The sequence below is a fragment of the Capricornis sumatraensis genome, chromosome 14 (genome assembly GCF_032405125.1).
Source record: "Capricornis sumatraensis isolate serow.1 chromosome 14, serow.2, whole genome shotgun sequence".
Lineage (NCBI taxonomy): Eukaryota > Metazoa > Chordata > Mammalia > Artiodactyla > Bovidae > Capricornis > Capricornis sumatraensis.
Genome location: NC_091082.1, coordinates 44,221,484 through 44,246,496, shown reverse-complemented (window position 1 = coordinate 44,246,496; position 25,013 = coordinate 44,221,484). Strand labels below are relative to the sequence as shown.

The 25,013-nt window shown below is 39.2% G+C and overlaps 1 protein-coding gene across 2 annotated transcripts in view; it reads left to right on the top strand.

Moving 5' to 3' along the window:
* Positions 1-25,013, top strand: part of NME7 (NME/NM23 family member 7) — a 242,786-nt gene that overhangs the window by 168,689 nt on the left and 49,084 nt on the right. For both annotated transcript variants that reach the window (XM_068985859.1, XM_068985858.1), the window contains one exon: positions 15,170-15,277. In XM_068985859.1, the coding sequence (XP_068841960.1) occupies positions 15,170-15,277 (108 nt within the window). The remainder of the gene's footprint in view (positions 1-15,169; positions 15,278-25,013) is intronic.

Genomic DNA, 25,013 nt, shown 5'->3' with positions numbered 1-25,013 from the left:
AGCTAAAGCTCAATTGGAGGCAGTGATTACTATGACCTGTGGTCTGTTGGAGACGAGTGGAGAAGATAGGATTGAATTGTCTAAATGGTTCACCTGAAATTACACTTAATTATGAACCTTTTCAAGTTCTATAAATTTACATTACAGCTAATTTCTATTTAATTAAAAGGGAGCTGTGAAGCTAGTCAGAGGTCCCAAACCAGATTTTAATGATTCCTCTATATAAATAATTCATGTGGTCTCTAGAGCTAATGAGAGTATTTGCTGTGAATTCTCCAATGGCTCATTCAATGAGACTAATATATAAGTAGATGTGTTTAGTTTTGCAATTACTTTTCCTAGAAGGATCCTTAGACTTATAGAAAGTAGCTTTTGGATCTCTTGTCTGATTTCCTTTCCTATTTCTGATTCCTTTTGGTGTTTCATTGTTTTAGTTGTGAATTAGCCTGGTATTCCTGGTATCTCCCAGGAATGTGAAACTGTAACTGCATTACTTAATACAAAGTTGCATGGAAATGGGAAAAATGGTTGGTGGTTAAGGTTTGGTAAGATATATTTTCCAGAAAAACATCTATTTCTGCTTTATTGACTATGCCAAAGCCTTTGACTGTGTGGATCACAATAAACTGTGGAAAATTCTGAAAGAGATGGGAATACCAGACCACCTGACCTGCCTCTTGAAAAACCTATATGCAGGTCAGGAAGGAACAGTTAGAACTGGACATGGAACAACAGACTGGTTCCAAATAGGAAAAGGTGTACATCAAGGCTGTATATTGTCACCCTGCTTATTTAACTTCTATGCAGAGTACATGATGAGAAACGCTGGACTGGAAGAAACACAAGCTGGAATCAAGATTGCCGGGAGAAATACCAATAACCTCAGATATGCAGATGACACCACCCTTATGGCAGAAAGTGAAGAGGAACTAAAAAGCCTCTTGATGAAAGTGAAAGAGGAGAGTGAAAAAGTTGGCTTAAAGCTCAACATTCAGAAAATGAAGATCATGACATCTGGTCCCATCACTTCATGGGAAATAGATGGGGAAACAGTGGAAACAGTGTCAGACTTTAATTTTTTGGGCTCCAAAATCACTGCAGATGGTGACTGCAGCCATGAAATTAAAAGACACTTACTCCTTGGAAGAAAAGTTATGACCAACCTAGATAGCATATTCAAAAGCAGAGACATTGCTTTGCCGACTAAGGTCTGTCTAGTCAAGGCTATGATTTTTCCAGTAGTCATGTATGGATGTGAGAGTTGGACTGTGAAGAAGGCTGAGCGCCGAAGAATTGATGCTTTTGACCTGTGGTGTTGGAGAAGACTCTCGAGAGTGCCTTGGACTGCAAGGAGATCCAAGCAGTCCATTCTGAAGGATATCAGCCCTGGGATTTCTTTGGAAGGAATGATGCTAAAGCTGAAGCTCCAGTACTTTGGCCACCTCATGCGAAGAGTTGACTCATTGGAAAAGACTCTGATGCTGGGAGGGATTGGGGGCAGGAGGAGAAGGTGACGACCGAGGATGAGATGGCTGGATGGCATCACTGACTCGATGGACGTGAGTCTGAGTGAACTTCAGGAGTTGGTGATGGACAGGGAGGCCTGGCGTGCTGCGATTCATGGGGTCACAAAGAGTCGGACACGACTGAGCAGTTCTGAGCAGAACTGAACTGAACTGAAGATATATTTGGAGTATCAGAGGAGTTAAGAAGAGGGCTTTGCATGTACTTTTTAATATTATAGGACTCTGCCGAAGAGCACCAGTAATGGCTAGAAACTTGAGTGTTTGCTGTTTTAATTATAGTGGTTGTTTCATTGGCCTTTGATATTAAATTCTGTTACCCTTGTTGCCTATGGATGATGGCAGTGGTTGTAACATTTCTTTGGTTTCACAACTCTTTTAGGATTGCTAAGCTTGGAGCTGTGCTAGTTCCTCTGTTAAGATTTATCCTCTTATCTATATCACTACTAACATGGTTATCCTGTAGATTAAGGATAACCTATAGATTAAGGTTATTCAATAGATTAAGCCAAGAGTTTTTTCCTTTTACTTAGAATTTTCCCCTAATTAGGCTAATGACCAGCTGTGATTATGCACCATGTGTCACTCATTTTATGACTGTATTCTAGCTGCTGCTGCTGCTGATTCGCTTCATTCGTGTCCGACTCTGTGGAATCCCATAGACAGCAGCCCACCAGGCTCCTCTGTCCACAGGATTCTCTAGGCCAGAATACAGAGTGGGTTGCCATTTCCTTCTCCAGACTGTATTCTAGAGTTAGTCACAAAGTTGTCATTCTTAAAACTTCCATAATCAGTGAATTTTACAAGTCTCTTCCAGATTTAATTCATTTCTTAAGTGGAAGGTGATTTTCATTTTTGTATATCTCTTCTGTATCAGGGAGAACTGAAACAGATTAGCTTTCTCGGGAAGCAGTTTGTTTTCTTTGTCCACACATATTTTGTCAGTCTGATAGACCTGTTATTCAGTAGACAATAATATTCTTTATAATACACACAGTAATAGAATAATTATATAAACTTTCTCTTCTTTGATTTCAGTATTTTATTACCATTCTACTTAGTACATTTTTTCCCATGTCTTTGATTTAAAGGTCATTCTTTAAACCATATTTCTTCCTCCCACTCACAGGATTACCTGAATAGAATTTTTAGTACTTAAAATGAGCTGTTCAAGCATTTGACTTGATGGAGCTGAGACGGCAAGGTTTTGGTGGGGGACGAATATGCCAGAAATTCAGTACAGTTTGAAAGACTTCTAAGTGTAAATAAACAGTGCTCTTTAAAGAGTCTTACTTTCTCAGCATAATCCCTCACTTATAATCACAATATTATTTGTGATAACTTAAAATTTATTTACCTGTTAAATTTAAATTGCATGTTGATACTTCTGTTGCTTTTATTTACCTGGTACTCCTCTCTGCTTCATTGTGGGAGAGGAACTGCATGGTAGGAGGGTTTTCACCATACGATACAAGGAGCATGAGGAACATGGATCTATTGGGAATGATTAGGGAAAGTCTCCCAGGAAATGAGGGGGGAAATGACCAATGGAGGAGTTTTCTAGCCTTTCACTTTAAACATTTCAGTATTTTTTACTCTTATAGAGCATATTTGATGTTTTACAATGGTCAAATCTAACATAAATGTATTACCTTAAAAAAAAAAAAAAAACTGATCCCAAATGAAAGTCTAAATTTTAACAGATATGAAGACAATACTTGTTCTATATTTTATCATTATTGTTTACCTAAAACAAATATACACATAAAAATACCTTGGTTTCTGAGGTATGTTTATAGATTATTATCTGTAAATGTCTATTTATAGATAATATCTAAATGTCTTATTACTTGATTATTTGAACATTCTAAACTTATAATTAAAATTCTTAAGAAATTCCACATATTAATTAAAAGATACTTGAATATTTGGTTGGGTCATCTTTGACATATGTTAATATATACCCTTCTTTATCTCTTTAAGAACTCTCATCTTAACCTCCTTTTAATTTTAAGGTTTTATTAATAAAACTAATAGCCATTATCAATTAATTGTTTACCATATCACAGAAAGAAAAGAAAGTGCTAGTCACTCAGTCGTGTCCAACTCTTTGTGACCCTATGGACTGTAGACTTCTCTCTCCAAGGAATTCTCCAGGCAAGAATACTGGAGGGGGTTGCCATTCTCTTCCCCTGGGGATCGTCCCAACTGAGGGATCAAACAGAGTCTCCCACACTGCAGACAGAGTCTTTAACTGCTCTAAAATACTTTTACTTACTCTAATTATCACAACAACATTGTAGTTAAGTCCTGTTTTTAATCTATATTTTACAAAGGAGAACATTACAATAGGCAGAAAGGTTAAGCAACATGGCATGGCCACACCACTCCTAAGTGACTGAAGCAAAATTCAAATCCAGAGAGCCTTTCTCCACAGTCCTTATCCTTCATTCTGCTGCTTACTGGCTTATTGAATAGCAGTGCTGGCATTTTATGTCAGTCGGAAATAATTAGCGAACACTTACTGTGTGTTCATCCCTAGTGGCTCAGTTGTTAAAGAATCTGCCTGCAATGCAGGAGACCCTGGTTTAATCCCTGGGTTGGGAAGATCCTCTGGAGAAGGAAATTGCAACCCACTGCAGTAGGCTTGCCTGGAGAATTCTATGGACAGAGGAGCCAGGCAAGTTACAGTCCATGTGATCGCAGTCTTATGTTGTGTCAAAGGGTTGGGAGTCTAATGGAAACTTACTAAAATAGGCACACAGAAAAACTATGATTGCAAGTCAGGGATCTACAGTAGGAACATAGATTCCTGTATGAGCAGTGGGAATGGAAAGATTACTCTGGGAGGAATTCAGGTTAGTTTTATAGAGGAAATTATGTTGTTGGGATTTTAGGTTTCAGGGAAGGTGTCTGTGAGGCCTAACGGATAGATTTAGGCAGAATGTGGAGGAATATAAATGACACACTAACAAGCTGAGACATTAGGTCATAGCAAGTGAATAGCATAATAATGTCTGTGTTTTACACATAAAATGATAGTAGCTAGTGTGAATTAAAAGTAACCTATTATGTTTGGAGAAATGGAAATGTCAGTAAGATGAGTTTTCATCAGTGTGGCAGATAACAAATATGTGCCCATCTTTCCCTCCCTTTCCAATCCTCAGAAACTATGGAAGATGTATTTTATCTTGTTTTATTTAAAAGAGGAAATCTCCAGCCAAGCTGGAAAACAAGAAAGAGTGCTTACCATTAGCAGGCCTCAACTTCAAATGGCAAAAGCGGGTAGGATTGGACTGTTAAGGAGAAGCCTACTCTAAAGCATGCAGGAGAGGCCTGCTCAGAAGGGGCAGGGTATCTGACTGTATATCAGATGATGTGGACACGATGCCCAGGAGGGGCCTGGAGCCATTAGCAGGACGATGGGTGAGGAGGTTGCATAAAGAACAGCAGAGTCCACCAGCCATTTCCCCTTTGCTTGCTTATGCTGAGCAGAGGACATCTGATGCTTTTAGCCACAGCCCAACACCAAGAGTGTGGGCTTTAGCTAGAGGTAATGTGGTGGGTAGGTAGCTAGTGACACCTGGGAAAAATGAGAAGCCCCACCTCCTTAAGAAAAACAATGAGCAAACCTTATATGTTGGTATTTTCCTGCCCTCTATGACAGGTAAACAGAGAATTCCAAAGATAAAGAGTCAGGAGTTCCAACCATTTGCAGTTAATTCATACCATAAAGAAGGCACCAAATACAACATACGTAATCAACACCTAGTCAGTCAGTCAGTTCAGTCGCTCAGTTGTGTCTGACTCTTTGCGACCCTATGAATGGCAGCATGCCAGGCCTACCTGTCCATCACCAACTCCCAGAGTTCACTCCAACTCATGTCCATAGAGTCGGTGATGCCATCCAGCCATCTTATCCTCGGTCGTCCCCTTCTCTTCCTGCCTCCAATCCCTCCCAGCATCAGGGTCTTTTCCAATGAGTCAAATCTTCGCATCAGGTGGCCAAAATATTGGAGTTTCAGCTTTAGCATCAGTCCTTCCAATGAACACCCAGGACTGATCTCCTTTAGGAGGGACTGGTTGGATCTCCTTGCAGTCCAAGGGACTCTCAAGAGTCTTCTCCAACACCACAGTTCAAAAGCGTCAATTCTTCGGCACTCAGCTTTCTTCACAGTCCAACTCTCATATCCATACATGACCACTGGAAAAACCATAGCCTTGACTAGACGGACCTTAGTCGGCAAAGTAATATCTCTGCTTTACAATATACTGTCTAGGTTGGTCATAACTTTCCTTCTAAGGATTAAGCGTCTTTTAATTTCATGGCTGCAGTCACCATCTGCAGTGGTCCTGGAGCCCAAAAAAATTAAGTCTGACACTGTTTCCATTGTTTCCCCATCTATTTCCCATGAAGTGATGGGACCAGATGCCATGATCTTCGTTTTCTGAATGTTGAGCTTTAAGCCAACTTTTTCACTCTCCTCTTTCACTTTCATCAAGAGGCTTTTTAGCTCCTCTTCACTTTCTGCCATAATGGTGGTGTCATCTGCACATCTGAGGTTATTAATATTTCTCCCGGCAGTCTTGATTCCAGCTTGTGTTTCTTCCAGCAGCATGTCTCATGATGTACTCTGCATAGAAGTTAAATAAGCAGGGTGACAGTATAAGCCTTGATGTACTCCTTCTCCTATTGGGAACCAGTCTGTTGTTCCATGTCCAGTTCTAACTGTTCCTTCCTGACCTGCATATAGGTTTCTCAAGAAGCAGGTTAGGTGGTCTGGTATTCCCATCTCTTTCAGAATTTTCCACAGTTTATTGTGATCCACACTGTCAAAGGCTTTGGCATAGTCAATAAAGCAGAAATAGATGTTTTTCTGGAACCCTCTTGCTTTTTCGATGATCCAGCAGATGTTGGCAATTTGATCTCTGGTTCCTCTGCCTTTTCTAAAACCAGCTTGAACATCAGAAAGTTCACGGTTCACGTATTGCTGAAGCCTGGCTTGGAGAATTTTGAGCATTACTTTACTAGCATGTGAGATGAGTGCAATCGTGTGGTAGTTGGAGCATTCTTTGGCATTGCCTTTCTTTGGAATTGGAATGAAAACTGACCTTTTCCAGTCCTGTGGCCACTGCTGAGTTTTCCAAATTTGCTGGCATATTGAGTGCAGCACTTTCACAGCATCATCTTTCAGGACTTGAGATAGCTCAATTGGAATTCCATCACCTCCACTAGCTTTGTTCATAGTGATGCTTTCTAAGCCCCACTTGACTTCCCATTCCAGGATGTCTGGCTCTAGGTGAGTGACCCCCCCCATCGTGATTATCTGGGTCATGAAGATCTTTTTTGTACAGTTCTTCTGTGTATTCTTGCCACCTCTTCTTAATATCTTCTGCTTCTGTTAGGTCCATACCATTTCTGTCCTTTATCGAGCCCATCTTTGCATGAAATATTCCCTTGCTATCTCCAATTTTCTTGAAGAGATCTCTAGTCTTTCCCATTATGTTGTTTTCCTCTATTTCTTTACATTGATCGCTGAGGAAGGCTTTCTTATCTCTCCTTGCTATTCTTTGGAACTCTGCATTCAGATGCTTATATCTTTCCTTTTCTCCTTTGCTTTTTGCCCCTCTTCTTTTCACAGCTGTTTGTAAGGCCTCCCCAGACAGCCATTTTGCTTTTTTGCATTTCTTCTCCATGGGGATGGTCTTGATCCCTGTCTCCTGTACAATGTCACAAACCTCATTCCATAGTTCATCAGGCACTCTATCTGTCAGATCTAGTCCCTTAAATCTATTTCTCACTTCCACTGTATAATCATAAGGGATTTGATTTAGGTCATACCTGAATGGTCTAGTGGTTTTCCCCACTTTCTTCAATTTAAGTCTGAATTTGGTAATAAGGAGTTCATGATCTGAGCCACAGTCAGTTCCTGGTCTTGTTTTTGCTGACTGTATAGAGCTTCTCCATCTTTGGCTGCAAAGAATATAATCAGTCTGATTTTGGTGTTGACCATCTGGTGATGTCCATGTGTAGTCTTCTCTTGTGTTGTTGAAAGAGAGTGTTTATTATGACCAGTGTGGTCTCTTGGCAAAACTCTATTAGTCTTTGCCCTGCTTCATTCCGTACTTCATGGCCAAATTTTCCTGTTACTCCAGGAGTTTCTTGACTTCCTACTTTTGCATTCCTGTCCCCTATAATGAAAAGGACATCTTTTTTGGGTGTTAGTTCTGAAAGGTCTTGTAGATCTTCATAGAACCGTTCAACTTCAGCTTCTTCAGTGTTGCTGGTTGGGGCATAGGCTTCGATTACCGTGATATTGAATGGTTTGCCTTGGAAACAAACAGAGATCATTGTGTTGTTTTTGAGATTTCATCCAAGTACTGCATTTTAGACTCTTTTGTTGACCATGGTGGCTACTCCATTTCTTCTAAGGGATTCCTGCCCACAGTAGTAGATATAATGGTCATCTGAGTTAAATTCACCCATTCTAGTCCATTTTAGTTTGCTGATTCCTAGAATATCGACACCTAAGGCAAGCAAATTACTGGAGCTAACAAGAGTCTTTAATATAGTCAGCATCCCCAGAAAAAAAATATTGAATCCATAAAAATAATCACAGATACAGAAAACTTAAAATATAATTTTAGAAATGTGAAAAATACTTAGAAAATGAATAGAATTCTGCAGTGGACCAAGTTTAAAAGCAGATTATTGAGCTGACATGTCAAATGGAGGAATTCTCCCAGAATATAACACAAATAGACAATTAGATGGAAAATATAAAAAGAGAGAGGCAAGATAGAATCAGCAGTGTCAATATCTGTTACATGGAAATGGCTGGTTTAAAAAAGGAAAAAATAAAACGGAGGAGAGAAAACAATAAAAGAAATAATAAACTGAAAATATGTATCTTTAAATTAGATTGGACTGTTGAGTATGGAGAAGAATGACCAGTAAATGGCCAATGCCTAGATAAAGAGATAATTCAAAAACTTCCGGAAAAGAGAAAAAACTTACCTAAAAAGAATGGTAATCAGATTGCAGTAGTCCACATGTGTTTTGTCTTACATGCTGTATATACCACATGCATTATATATACATGTGCATGTGTGCCTGTCTGTGTGTGTGTATGTTTGTATGTATGTAATTAGTAGATGCCATGGAGGGCTGCTCAGATCCCCATCTGCCCTTCAGGACTGAAATGCACAATCCCCAGCTGCTGGGAGTGTTAGCAGCTGATGGTAACACAGTAAGTCCCTCTCCAGAGACTGCTGTCTGCTGAAGAAAAGCCATCTGTCCAAAGACATGCCCCTTTCCTTGGAGTGGCCTCTGTCCAGTGACTTGTCAATTTGGATAAATAAAAGTCTGACCTGTTTGTTTCAGTTGAGGACAACTCTGAAGCTCCAGAGCTCCTTGTAGGATTACCTGGGGCAACTGCTGTTACTGCATTGAACTTCAACTTCTCCCTCTGCCTAGTCTTGTTTTCCTCACTTCCCCACAAGTATAGATCCTAAGGCTACTCCCCAATAAACTTTCTGCATGCAAATGTGCACCTCAGAGTTGATATCTGGGAGAATGCAACCTATGACAATATTCTTTTCCACTACCCATGTGTGTGTATATGCGTGCTCAGTCGTGTCTCTCTGTGACCCTGTGGACTGTAGCCTACCAGGCTCCTCTGTCCATAGGATTCTCCAGGCAAGGATAGTGAAGTGGGTTGCCATTTCCTACTCCAGGGGATCCTCCCAACCCAGAGATTGAAACTTTGTCTCCTGCATTGGCAGGTGGATTCTTTACCACTGCACCACCTGGGAAGCCCCCACTATCCATGAGACCTTCACTAAAATGGACTATGCATTAGGACACACAAATCCTTTCAAAAGAAGACCAAAGAAACTGCACTATCTGGCCACAGTACAACATCCCTTCAACACACCAGTCTCTTCAGAGTTCAAGTGCTGTGCACATAGCAGACACCTACATGAAAGTGATATTTCAGAGTGAGTCACTTCAAAGTTTTTCCCCTAATCTGAAACAATAAGGAAAAGAAAAGAAGTACTCACCTTTCATTCACCTTTCATAATTTTCCAAAGTACACTGTATTTCACAGAATGGCAGCTTACCACCACATAAGTAGAGTCAGTTCAGTTCAGTTCAGTTCAGTCGCCCAGTCGTATCCGACTCTTTGCAACCCCATGAATCAATCACAGCACTCCAGGGCTCCCTGTCCGTCACTATCTCCTGGAGATCACTCAGACTCACGTCCATTGAGTCCGTGATGCCATCCAGCCATCTCATCCTTGGTCGTCCCCTTCTCCTCCTGCCCTCAAACCCTCCCAACAGCAGAGTCTTTTCCAATGAGTCAACTCTTCGCATGAGGTGGCCAAAGTACTGGAGCTTCAGCTTTAGCATCATTCCTTCCAAAGAAATCCCAGGGCTGATATCCTTCAGAATGGACTGCTTGGATCTCCTTGCAGTCCAAGGCACTCCCAAGAGTCTTCTCCAACACCACAGTTTGAAAGCATCAATTCTTCAGCGCTCAGCCTTCTTCACAGTCCAACTCTCACATCCATACACGACCACAGGAAAAACCATAGCCTTGACTAGACGGAACTTAGTCGGCAAAGTAATGTCTCTGCTTTTGAATATGCTATCTAGGTTGGTCATAACTTTTCTTCCAAGGAGTAAGCGTCTTTTAATTTCATGGCTGCAGTCACCATCTGCAGTGATTTTGGAGCCCAAAAAAATAAAGTCTGCCACTGTTTCCACTGTTTCCCCGTCTATTTCCCATGAAGTGATGGGACCGGATGCCATGATCTTCGTTTTCTGAATGTTGAGCTTTAAGCCAACTTTTTCACTCTCCTCTTTCTCTTTCATCAAGAGGCTTTTTAGTTCCTTTATTCTGCCATAAGGGTGGTGTCATCTGCATATCTGAGGTTATTGATATTTCTCCCGGCAGTCTTGATTCCAGCTTGTGTTTCTTCCAGCCCAGCATTTCTCATGATGTACTCTGCATAGAAGTTAAATAAGCAGGGTGACAATATACAGCCTTGACATACTCCTTTTCCTATTTGGAACCAGTCTGTTGCTCCATGTCCAGTTCTAACTGTTGCTTCCTGACCTGCATACAGATTTCTCAAGAGGCAGGTCAGGTGGTCTGGTATTCCCATCTCTTTCAGAATTTTCCACAGTTTATTGTGATCCACACAGTCAAAGGCTTTGGTATAGTCAATAAAGCAGAGATAGATGTTTTTCTGGAACTCTCTTGCTTTGTCCATGATCCAGCGGATGTTGGCAATTTGATCTCTGGTTCCTCTGCCTTTTCTAAAACCAGCTTGAAAATCAGGGAGTTCATGGTTCACATATTACTGAAGCCTGGCTTGGAGAATTTTGAGCATTACTTTACTAGCGTGTGAGATGAGTGCAATTGTGCGGTAGTTTGAGCATTCTTTGGCATTGCCTTTCTTTGGAATTGGAATGAAAACTGACCTTTTCCAGTCCTGTGGCCACTGCTGAGTTTTCCAAATGTGCTGGCATATTGAGTGCAGCACTTTCACCGCATCATCTTTCAAGATTTGAAACAGCTCAACTGGAATTCCATCACCTCCACTAGCTTTGTTCATAGTGATGCTTTCTAAGCCCCACTTGACTTCACATTCCAGGATGTCTGGCTCTAGATTAGTGATCACATCATCTTGATTATCTGGGTCGTGAAGATTTTTTCTGTACAGTTCTTCCGTGTATTCTTGCCACCTTTTCTTAATATCTTCCGCTTCTGTTAGGTCCATACCATTTCTGTCCTTTATCGAGCCCATCTTTGCATGAAATGTTCCCTTGGTATCTCTAATTTTCTTGAAGAGATCTCTAGTCTTTCCCAATCTGTTGTTTTCCTCTATTTCTTTGCATTGATTGCTGAAGAAGGCTTTGTTATCTCTTCTTGCTATTCTTTGGAACTCTGCATTCAGATGCTTATATCTTTCCTTTTCTCCTTTGCTTTTTGCCTGTCTTCTTTTCACAGCTATTTGTAAGGCCTCCCCAGACAGCCATTTTGCTTTTTTGCATTTATTTTCCATGGGGATGATCTTGAAACCTGTCTCCTGTACAATGTCACGAACCTCATTCCATAGTTCATCAGGCACTCTATCTGTCAGATCTAGTCCCTTAAATCTATTTCTCACCTCCACTGTATAATCATAAGGGATTTGATTTAGGTCATACCTGAATGGTCTAGCAGTTTCCCCTACTTTCTTCAATTTCAGTCTGAATTTGGTAATAAGGAGTTCATGATCTGAGCCACAGTCAGTTCCTGGTCTTCTTCTTTTTGACTGTATAGAGCTTCTCCATCTTTGGCTGCAAAGAATATAATCAGTCTGATTTCGGTGTTGACCATCTGGTGATGTCCATGTATAGAGTCTTCTCTTGTGTTGTTGGAAGTGGGTATTTGCTATGACCAGTGCATTTTCTTGGCAAAACTCTTATTAGTCTTTGCCCAGCTTCATTCTGCATTCGAAGGCCAAATTTTCCTGTTACTCCAGGTGTTTCTTGACTTCCTACTTTTGCATTCCATGAGTATAGTAGGTGTTGAATATCGGGTACTTCATTCCCAGACAATTATGAGGAACAGAATGAAAATAATGAATATGAAATAAAATATAAAGTCATCCTTATTTCGTTGTTGATCAAAATGTTTTTCTTATACTTGATACATTTGTAACTGACTTTTGATAGAAACCTTGAAACTATGACTTAAGTAATTAAATGCATGCCTTTAAAATGTGCAGAAGTGATGAAATCACAGCTTTGAACGCTGCTCAGCATCCCAGCACCATACCCTACACCTGTCATAATTCTTGGTGATTTGCATATTCATACAGTTAATCCATTCCTTAGGGCTTCCCTGGTGACACAGACAGTAAAGAATCCACCTGCAATGTGGGAGACCTGAGTTTGATCCTTGGGTTGGGAAGATCCCCTGGAGAAGGGCATGACAGCCGACTGCAGTATTCTTGCCTAGAGAATCCCCATGGACAGAGGAGCCTGGCGGGCTACAGTCCATGGGGTTGTAAAGAGTCAGACACGACTGAGCGACTAAGCACATCACAGCACAACCCATTCCATACCTTGGCCTCTCCAGCTGCTGTCCTCCTTTCTTTCAACCTTCTTTCTTTCCACCTGAGCTCAGCATGGTTATGCCTTAAAATGGGTCATTATAAATCTTTATAACGCCATCTCTGCCCACTGCCAGTAATTCCAATTTCAAATATCCAGTCTCTTAACTTTCCAGCTCATTTCTTCTAACACATAGATTTCCATAAATCATCCCATCCCACTAGGAGTTCTGATGTACTGATCTACCTTTTCATTGTGTCTCACCCTTTTCCTTATCCTCCCCCACTTTACTTTCTTCCTCAATTAAAAATAAATTTTGTCCATCATCATCGTTATCTTACATACACCCTGAGCCTCACCCCTCTCTCATGTTGTTTTGATAAAACCCCAGCCCTCATTAAATTCATCTTTCTGCCTCACCTTTGCCTGTGTCCATGACTGGAGAACACATTGCTGTTAGGAATAATCTCTCTTTTGTGATCACTGACTTCAAGAGGCCCTTAGTGGAGTCACATCCATTTTTCTAATTCATTCACTTTTCTCCCCTCTTAAAATGTTATCTCATGCCTTGTTTTCTCTCCTCAGATCCCCAAAACTTCCTCCCCATCCTTCCTCTCAGTTGGTGACAATCTTGCTGACTTTTTTCACTTGAAAATAGGCAAAATGAGTAAAAAAAAAAAAAGTATCTAGAAGGAACTTTAGAAATGTTCTATATTCAGTTTAAAATGAGAGTTGCTGAGTATATACATTTGACAGAATTCATGGGGCAGTTCACTGAAAGCCAATGCATGTTATCATATGTAAAGTTATACCTCAGTAAAACTTAAAAGTAGAGAAAGAACTTCCATAAGTTCTGGCTACCACATAAACCCACAGCTATAACTGGGCCCGTGTACTGTCTTGATGTTTAGGATGAATGCTTCATGCTCTTAGATAAGGCCAACTTCTCTACTTAGTCACTTGCTTCCATCTCTCCAGCAACTCTCTCTTCTCGCTTCTGCTTCATCAGTTTTCCACTTTGTTGGATCGTTCCTATCAGCATAGAACCATGTATTATTTCTCCAACTTTAAAAGTTACATCCTGTCTCTCTCTCTCTCAAAAAAAAAAACAAAAAACCCTCTCTTTATCCCACCTCTCTCTCCAGTACTGCTTCATTTCTCTCCCCTTTGTAGTAAAATTCCTTAACTCTGGTATGCAATAATGATTAAGGGCAAATTGTTTCAGCTATTTAAGAAAGCAGTTTGATAGTACTTAGGGAAACTGAGTATGTATATGCCCTAAGATTACAGAAAAACTGCGTATGTGCACCATGTACAAAAATGCTTGTAGCAGAATTGTTTGTGTGTGCCCGCATGTATGTGTGTGTGTGTGTGTGTGTGAGAGAGAGAGAGAGAGAGGTGGGAGAGAGAGAGATTAACTGAATGTCAATCATCAGGAAAATAGATAAAGTATGTTCTGTCCTACACTGGGGGCTTCCCTGGTGGCTCAGAGGTAAAGAAATCCAGGAGAAGTGGGTTTAGTTGCTGGATTGGGAAGATTCACTGGAGAAGGGAATGGCAACCCACTCCAGTATTCTTGCCTGGAAAATCCCATGGACAGAGGAGCCTGGAGAGCTACAGCCCATGGGGTCGTAAAACAGTCGGATACAACTTAGCAGCTAAACAGTCATACATTGGAATATATATGGTAACAAAAATTAGTTACAGTTACACATATTTACATGGACAAATGTGAAAAACAATGCCTTGAAAAATAACAAGGTAATAATTGTAACCTCTGGATGGAGACGGGAGTAGATGGAATGAGGAAGGGTCACACAGGGAGCATTGGAAGTTATTTTAATATTATTTTCATTCTGCTCAGTGGTGTGTACACAGGTATTTTTTTCATTATTATTCCTAAATATTCATGTGCAGTCAATGCCTTTTTTGCATGTACAATATATTTCAAAATTAAAATAGGGTTTTAGAAAATCTTTAACTTGGAAAAACAAAGACTATTAAGTGTATCACTGATATTCCCACATCTTCAGTTTTTTTAACCTCATTTCTTTTACCCACAATTTTATGAGTTATTTGTAACTTTTTTCCCCTAAGTGTGAGGTAGCACTAAACTGATACAACTATTACATTTAAAAAAACCCTTTTGAAATCAATGCTGTCAGACTAGTTCATTTTAAATTAAGTCGTTAGGATCTCTATTGTCTTATAAAATACAAGTCTCTTACTTGTATTTTATGAACTGGGTTCATATTTTATGTGACTCCCATAATCTGTTGATAAGAAGAGATGTAATTATTGTTGCCTTTAACATAGATTTCAGTGGACGTTACATTGGGCCAGGTGAAAGTTTTGTGAGTCAACTGAGAATGTTCATTGCTCAGTTTTCATGCATTCGTGCTGTTTCTAGGAAAAATCATTACTAGTAACATATACATGTATCTCATTAATGAATAATTCAGGTGTTTCATATAGCTGGTGGCTTTTTTAATTAACACTACATGACTGACTTTATATATGAGTATGTTTTTAATAGGAAATTGCCCGACATTTACGCCCTGGAACCCTCCGAGCAATCTTTGGTAAAACTAAGATCCAGAATGCTGTCCACTGTACAGATCTGCCAGAGGATGGTCTATTAGAGGTAAGATGAAGAAGGGTAAATATCCTATTTATATTTCAAGCTCATAAATAATCTCAGCGGTTCTAGTGTATAAGGAACCTTTTAGTACTCTTGGATTACAACGTTCTTTGGCGATCTGATAACTTCAGACTGCAGCGTTAAAGACCAAGTTGTAGGATGCTGTTTGTAATAGGTTCTGTAATAAATATGATAAATGTTTCATAGAAAGTATTTTAATCTTAACAGTAACTGTAACAGGCCGACATTATCATGTCAGAGAAGTTAATTAACATCCTTAAATCAAACAAATAATAGAGGGGAAAGCTGTATTTTGACTTCTTATTTGTTTAATTAACATAAGCTATGAAAAAAATCACAAGAAAATGAAGTGAAAATTGTTCTGGTTTGGGGTTAAGAAAACGATTTCACAGCTAAAAGGAAAGAGACCTTAAAGAAAAAATTGGTATTTTTAACTTCTTATAGTTAAACATTTTTTTGTGTGTCAAGGCGCTAAATGAAATTAAAAGACAAATGATGAATTTAAGTGATTATAGCATGAATGGCAGAAAACTGATTGCTATCCTTAATACATATTTATTTCAATAAGTGTTGTGTTTTATATCAAATCTATCAGTCTTTTTATCTTTGAAGTCATGTGAATGACCTCTATATGAATAATAATATTATAACTTATTATAATGTTTATTATTTATTATTAAATATTAAATACTATTAATTAATATTATAATTTATCATTATTGTACTAATATTATAATAATTTCTACATAATATGTAGAAAAGCCTTCCCAAATATTTTGGTTTTGCTTTCTTACACTGAGATACCCATCTCACCTGGAATTTATTTGCTGAATGATGTGAGGTGTGGATCGAGTCAGCTGTCATAACATTGCTTTTTAAATCCTTCTGTTCTTTCATTGTTATTTTTCATTTATTGAATACTTTATGCACCTGTGCCTGTTTCTTAACTTTGCATTTTATTCCATTGGTCTGTGCCAGAAAAGTACTATTTTTTATTGTTGTAGTTTATTTATACTTTTAAAATGTTTTCTTGTTTATTCTCTGAAATTTATTCCTCTGAATGAACTTTACATGAGTTTACCAGTTTCTTATCCCACCCTCACAAGATGTCAATGGGACCTTGACTTTACAATATGTTTATAAATTAATCTGGGTGTGACAAAGTATAATAATAGTTCATCAAATGCATATATGGTATGCCTCTTTTATATATGGGTCTTAGTCATTGTGTATTACATTTATTTCTATGAGTTTTTGTTTTAGTTGCTATAAAGAATGACTTTGCTAGCTCCATTAAGACTGTTATAACTTGGGATGTTAATCTGCTAAAATCTTATCCAAACTGCACTGTGGAATGAAGTGTAGACATACATACTTCTGAAATGTAAAACTGTAACAATTTTGTTTTTAATTACCCAAAGTATTAACTGTTTATACTTCACCTATTTTATAAATATTCCTTTTGCCTTCTGATAACTTAGAACTATAGATTAGGCTTGAATTCAGACTGTTGTTCAGTGAAATTTAAATATTATTAACCATGAATATTATGCCCATTAAAAAATATTATCCAAGGTATGCTTGTGATTTTGCTCATATAATTTGAAATAGGTTATTATGGCCTGCAGTTTACAAAGCCATTTACTAAGTAAAATCTCAAACCAAAGTACACAGGAGATCTAATTGCAGATTAATGGCTGTGTGGTTCAGAGAATTAATCAAAAACCAGAGACTGGAGCTCCAATAGCCTCCTTTCACCTTGCTGATAATTCATACTTGATGTGCCCTGGAATAAGTCACTTTTTCTTCCCATTTGTCTCTTCTCTTATCAACAAAATGGAATAAAGAGTGCTGATACCATCAGGGGATATTCTGTTAGTTAGCGATTAACTATTTGAAGGTTGTTACTTAGCTTTAAGTGGTAAAATATTATTTAAGGGGGGGGGGAACCGTGAGGCCCAAAGAATTATCTGCTTATAGGTTTTTAAAAAGAAATTCAAAGTGACACAAAGACAAGCTCTCTGGACAGGAGCTTTCCTTTCCACTTAGATCCACTATTCATGAAAGGAATATTCTTTTGATGTAGAGTGACCATAAAATGTGTTGCCCAATCCAGAATTAAGCAGATAGGATGTGAGAACAAAAGGTATAAATAAGAACTGTCCTTGGCACACTGGAATCACGGGTGCCCTAGTTATATGGAAAGAAGGAACAACCTAGTTCTCCTTTTTCTCATGTGATGTTTACTGAGCTAAATTTATTTGTGTCACGTGTGTGGAGCTCAGAAAATATGGTGTCAATTTATATTTTGTCACTATCCATTATCTTATTTAGTTATTCTTACAGCAAAGAATTATAGAGTGCATTTTAAGTTGCTGACTTTAGGATTTCAAAATCAAACGACATTTTTTCTGTCCTCATTGAGTTTACAGTAAGTCTTAGAGGTCAAGGATCTTAGCGTGAGTGTAAAAATCTGATGTCATTGAATGCTGCTATTGTGACACAGCCCCTTTTGTGGTTATAGGGAAAAATGACAGCCTCATTTTAGTATGAGACATTCTAAGATGTTATTTTGCTGGTGCCATGCACAGAGACTATTGGCAGTAATTAGGAAGATATTAAACTTATGCTTTAAAGAAAGCATTCATGGAAAATGTTTAGCTTAACTTGTAATAAAGAAATAGTAGTTTTCTACTAGTGGCAAAGAAGTTTTAAAGTATCAGTGCCCACTTCTGGTAAGGCTACAGTAATATTGATACCCTTATATTGCTGATGACAGCTATGTGGTAATAGGTATTGAAAGCCATGGGATTTTTTCATATACTTTGTCCCAGAATTCTACTTAGAATCACACCAAAGGGGAGAGGTAGCAGCACAGCTCCTAAATGGGAAGTTCATTTAAGAAGTATTTGTGGTACATGGAACTCTGCTCACTGTTATGTGGCAGCCCAGATGGGAGAGGAGTTTGGGGGAGAATGGATACATGTATATGTGTGGCAGAGTCCCTTTGCCATTCACCTGAAACTATCACAGTATTGTTAATCGGCTATACCCCAACACAAAATAAAAAGTTTACATTAAAGAAATTTTTTTTTAAAAGTGATATGAGGGAACTCTCTGGTTGCCCAGTGGTTAAGACTAGGTTCTTTCACTACTAGGGCCTGGATTTAATCCCTGGTCAGGGAAGTGAAGGTCCTGCAAGTGGTGTGGCAAAAAATAATAATAATAATATAATAAAATAAAGTATTTTTGGTAATCAAATTGAAAATAGAGTGCATATCTAAAGATACATCGATGTTCTTCCTCTGATTAAGCTTCCTTGATGCCTGTAGTCTGCAGTAAAGGTCCGTCTGTGTGTTTTCATAGCACTTTCCTTTCCTCTGATACATCAGTGTGGTCAAGAGTGAACATAGATCTGTGCTCTAGGCCCTAGAGTCTACGGAAAATTGCTCAATTAATTGTGCCTAGGATTCCTCATTCTGTAAAAAGAAGATAAGAGCAGTGTTGGACCTATCAGAGAGCATAGTATCTAACACATGTTACTTATTGAATAAATGATAACAATTATATTATTTTAGCACTTATTTTGCTTATAGATTATTTCCCATGAGACTTGGTACTCGTAGGGAAGAGATTCTGTCTTGTCTGGCCTAGCGAAACTCTTTGCTAAGTCATTTTTGAAAGAAAAAATGGAATAGTTTGGTTAAATAAATTATAGTTCATGTACTAATCTCTAACCTTTTTTCTTTAATGTTGATAATGCAGACTCTACAGTAGTGGTTTCTAGCCTTGGTTGTATGTTACGATCACCTGGGCAGTTTGTAAGTACTGATGTCAAGACCCAACTTTCAAGATTCTAATTTTTTTTTAAAGTAATTTCAAGCTTAGTGTACAAAGTTTTTAAAAAATAGATGTCTGGGATTAAGTTGTCAACATAATGTCCCATTTTTCTGAATATTTTAATGTATATTTTTTAACATAAAGGAATATTTTCCTACATAACCGTATCAGTTCAGTTCAGTCGTTCAGTTATGTCCAACTCTTTGCAGCCCCAAGGACTGCAGGACACCAGGCTTCCCTGTCCATCACCAGCTCATGGAGCTTGCTCAAACTCATGTCCATTGAGTCGGTGATGCCATCCAACCATTTCATCCTCTGTCGTCCCCTTCTCCTCCTGCCTTCATTCTTTCCCAGGATCAGGGTCTTTTCTAATGAATCAGTTCTCTGCATCAGGTGGCCAAAGTATTGGAGTTTCAGCTTCAGCATCAGTCCTTCCAATGAATAATCATCCTGATTTCCTTTGGGATTGACTGGTTTGATCTCCTTGCAGTCTAAGGGACTCTCAAAGAGTTTTCTCCAACACCACAGTTCAAAAGCATCAATTCTTCAGTGCTCAGCTTTCTTTATAGTCCAACTCTCACATCAATACAGGGCTACTGGAAAAACCATAGCTTTGATTAGATGGACCTTTCTTGGCAAAGTAATGTCTCTGTTTTTTAATATGCTGTCTAGTTTGATCATAGCTTTTCTTCCAAGGATCAAGCATCTTTTAATTTCATGGCTGTAGTCACCATCTGAAGTGATTTTGGAGCTCCCAAAAATAAAGTCTGTCACTGTTTCCATTGTTTCCCCATCTATTTGCCGTGAAGTGATGGGACTGGATGCCATGATCTTAGTTTTATGAATGTTGAGGTGTTGTTTTTTTTTTTTTTAACCAGGGAAAATATTTTATTTTATTTTTTTTTCTTTTTCTTTTTACTTTATTTTACTTTACAATACTGTATAGGTTTTGCCATACATTGACATGAATCCAGCATGGGTGTATATGCGTTCCAAGCCAGCTTTTTCCCTCTCTTCTTTCACTTTCATCAAGGGGCTCTTTAGTTCTTCACTTTCTGCCATAAGGGTGGCCTTATCTGCATATCTGAGGTTATTGATATTTATCCCAGCAATCTTGATTCCAACTTGTGCTTCATCTGCCTGGCACTTTGCATGATGTACTCTGCATATAAGTTAAATTAGCAGGGTAACAATATACAGCCTTGACAAACTCCTTTCCCGATTTGGAACCAGTCTGTTGTTCCATGTCCAGTTATAACTGTTGGTTCTTGACCTGCATACAGATTTCTCAGGAGGCAGGTAAGGTGGTCTGGTATTCCCATCTCTTGAAGAATTTTCCGCAGTCTGTTGTGATCCACACAGTCAAAGGCTTTGATGTAATCAATAAAGTAGATGTTTTTCTGAAACTCTCTTCCTTTTTTGATGATCCAGCATATGTTGGCAATTTGATCTCTGGTTCTTCTGCCTTTTCTAAATCGAGCTTGAACATCTAAGTTCACGGTTCACATACTGTTGAAGCCTGGCTTGGATAATTTTGAGCATTACTTTGCTAGCATGTGAGATGAGTGCAGTTGTGCAATAATTTGAACATTCTTTGGCATTGTCTTTCTTTAGGCTTTCCATGTGGCTCAGCTGGTAAAGAATCCACCTGCAATGTGGGAGACCTGGGTTCGATCCCTGGGTTGGGAAGGTCCCCTGGAGAAGGGAAAGGCTACCCACTCCAGTATTCTGGCCTAGAGAATTCTATGGACTGTATAGTCCATGGGGTCACAAAGAGTTGGACATGACTGAGCAACTTTAATTTTCACTTTCTTTGGGATTGGAATGAAAACTGACCTTTTCCAGTCCTGTGGTCACTACTGAGTTTTCCAGATTTGCTGGCATATTAAGTGCAGCACTTTCATAGCATCATCTTTTAGGATTTGAAATAACTCAACTGGAATTCCATCACCTCTACTAGCTTTGTTCATAGTGATGCTTCCTAAGACCTACTTGACTTCACACTCCAGGATGTCTGGCTCTAGGTGAGTGATCATACCATTGTGGTTATCTGGGTCATGAAGATCTTTTTTGTATAATTCTTCTGTGTATTCTTGCCACCTCTTCTTAATATCTTCTGCTTCTAATAGGTCCATACCATTTCTGTCCTTTATTGTGCCCATCTTTGCATGAAATATTCCCCTGGTATCTCTAATTTTCTTGAAGAGATTTCTAGTCTTTCCCTTTCTGTTGTTTTCCCCTATTTCTTTGCACTGATCACTGAGGAAGGCTTTCTTATGTTTCCTTGCTATTCTTTGGAACTTTGCATTCAAATGGGTATATGTTTCCTCTTCTCCTTTTCTCCAAAATGATGTATCATAACCATAACACAAGCATCTACATTAGGAAATTAATGTTGATGCATTACTTCTATGGAATCTTTAAACTCTGAGTTTTCCAATCAATAATAAATGGATCCAATAAATAATAAATGGAAAGTGTTCAGGTCAGAATCTTGCATTGCATTTAGTTTCTCTTTAGTTTCTTACAGTCTAGAACAGTTCTCAGATTTTCCTTGACTTTTATGACCTTGACACCTTTGAAGGTAATAAGGACAGATTGTTATTTAATTGGTCCATTCATTCCTTTGCTCCTCAGAAACCTCTCTAGATGGCTTCCACCTACAGTCCATACCAGATACTGACATTTTTATTTGATGATATGGCATGTATTCTGTATGCAGTGGCATCTGTTGACTCTCTGTCCATGAAAGTGCATGATGCCTTTTTGTTTTGTGACTCTTTTTGCTTTGTGTCTCCCCTGCCTTCAATGTTAGTCCTCCTCCTACCCATGTCATTGATGATACAAATACTTCTGAGGGTCAGTTTGATTTTCTCCTTGCTTTATCTCTCCCAAAGCTTTATTGAAAAAGTATATTCCTTTGCCTTTCCTTTACTACTGTAGTCTGTCCTCAGGTCCATCTTTCTCTGATTATCTTCAACACTTTACTGTAAAGTGTATTGTAATTGAAATTCTCAAATTTGACTAATAGGTGTATGGTAGAAAATTCAAATATGTTTGAATCTTGAATTCTGTACACCAAAATGATGTATCAGTCATTCATCCAGATATTTACATTTTTAGCAAAACTAAAAGCACTGGGGACACAGCAGTAAATAGGGTAAGTGTAGCTCTTGCCCTCAGGGAGCTTACCTTCTAGGCGACAATAATCATAGTACTTGTTTTATAGAATGATGAAAATATGGATCTTTTCTCTGTGTTTTTTTTTCCCAAATGTTCTATCACTTGGTTATATCACTTCTGTAGCTATAAAATGAAAATTTAAGAAATACATTAAATATTTCATTGTATGTATGAATAGTCAGTCAACACAAGTCTGAATTTGGTTGTTATTTGGTAGTTATTTGGTAGTTATTTCTTCATTGCTTCTTCTAGTACATTCTGGAAGAAAAAGAATCAAGCATTAACCAGGAATAAACATAGGTAGAGGGTGAATAAGATAATTGGACAGGCCTGGATTTTTGGGCTGTGGTTAGTGTAGGCTTCTGCACACACTAACACTCATAATTTAGCTTTAGTTTCTATCTTGAAGGAAGAGTTATGATTTTTACTAGTACATTGTCCAAGAGGGAACAACTTGTACAAAGACAAGAGCAAATAGCTTTCTCTAAGAGATCTAAAAATAGTTTAGTAAGGCAGGGGCTTTGACCTTGATGTGGAAAATGACAAGAGATAAGGGTTGAAAAATCAACAAGGGGCTTGTAACGTCCTATTAAGACATCTGAACTTTATCCAAAGGGCAACAGAAATCCAAATATATGTTTTACGCAGGAGATTAGCACAATCATTTCTGTGTCATAGGGGCCACTCTGGCTACAGCGTGGAGACAAATCAAAGCAGAGTTGAGGAAATCAATCTGGAGGGAGACAAACCTCCTAGGGAGAAGGCTATTAAGATAATCCAGGAAAAAAAAAAAAAGATAATCCAGGGACAGATTCTGGTAGCCTGAATGGCCACGACAGTGGAAATAGCCACAAGCAAGAGCTTAGAAAGATTTTTTTTGGGGGGTGGGGGGAGGGTGCGGAGTGTATACATGACAACCACAGACACTGTGGCAGATATGACAGATAACCTGAGGGAATGAAACAAGATTAGCTCCAAGCGAAGATGCTGGTACAGAAACTACCATCTTTGTGATACCAGCATTTCTGAGGCCAAGGTTTTTTTTTGTAAGTTTGATGGCAGAGCCTAACCTGATCTTATATATGACATCCTACCTGGGTTCAATCCCTGGGTTGGGAAGATCCCCTGGAGAATGGAACAGCTACCCACTCCAGTATTCTGGCCTGGAGAATTCTATTGACTTGGGGTTGCAAAGAGTCGGACACAACTGAGCGACTTTTGTCTTCACTACTTTTTAGGGCTTCCCAGATAGCTCAGTTGGTAAAGAATCCACCTGCAATGCAGGAGACCCTGGTTGGATTCCTGGGTCAGGAAGATCCTCTGGAGAAGGGATAGCTACCCACTCTAGTATTCTTGGGCTTCCCTTGTGGCTCAGCTGGTAAAGAATCTCCCTGCAGTGCTGGAGACCTGGGTTCGATCCCTGGGTTGGGAAGATCCCCTGGAGAAGGGAAAGGCTACCCACTCCAATATTCTGCCCTGGAGAATTCCATGGACTGTATAGTCCATGGGGTCACAAAGAGCTGGACACAACTGAGCAACTTTCCCTTTTCCCTTTCCCTCAATATCTGTGTGGGTTGTTTCCAGGACCCCTGTGGATGCCAAAATCTGTGGATGATCAAGCCCCTTATATAAAATGTAGTCCACCCTTCATACCCCATGTGTGTGGAACCCACAGATACTGCTGCAGAAATGTTACTGTGTTAAATTGTCAGGGAGCTTTCTTAACTTGATGTTGTGGGAACTACAATCATCATTTCTGTGTTCCAGGCTTGAAAAAGAGGAAAAGCAAGGGGGCAAAAGGTGGAAAATGCCAGCTCAGCCATCACCCTCCTCCTCACCAGCTTTAATATGCTTTTCCAGAAGCCCCACCCAACAACTTCTGCTTAAGATTTGTTTGCTGGAATTTAGTCCCACAGCCACCCCCTTCTTCAAGGGAAGCTGATCAATGTAGTTCTATTAGTTGAGAGCATTACTACCTCCATAAAAATCAAGTTTTGGCTAGAATGCATAAAGGGAGGGGGTGAAGAGCAGTGTCTGCCATAGGAGGTCAACAGGGTAATAGGGTTATTCAGCCAGGGACCAGGTCTCCAGTAGACTTGGCCCCTGCCCTCCCCTAGTACGGTAGTTCTCAAGCTTCATCTCTGACCAGCAGCATCTCCATCACTTGAGAACTTAGTGGGACTTAAATTCTCCAGCCCCAGAGTAGACCTGCTGACTCAGAAATTCTGGAGATCAAGCCCAGGAATCTATACTTTAACAGGCCCTCCTGGTGATTCCCCTAAAGGCTGAGAACCACTGCCTTGGTGCAATGGTTCCCAGCTCATGGCACATCAAAACCACCTGTGGAATTTTTAAAACCACATGCACTAGGAGCTCCATCTTAGAAGGTGCTGGGTAAGTGAATCTTGGATCCGTTTCCTATAAATGCATTTTTCTTATGTTGTAGGTGATTTTGATGTAGTTAATAATTAAATGAACATTTGGGAACCACTGCCCTTCAGACTTTTTGGAAAAAGTTGGTCATGATCCTCCTTTTGAGAGAAACCTAGACCCTGTGGGTAGGTCAACAAAGGGGTTGATTTGCTTTGAAAACTCAGTGAAATCAGAAATAGGAACAACCTCTGAGATTTGAGATGATCTATAGTCTTATCTACTTCCCAGGTGACTCAGTGGCAAGGAATCTGCCTGCCAAAGC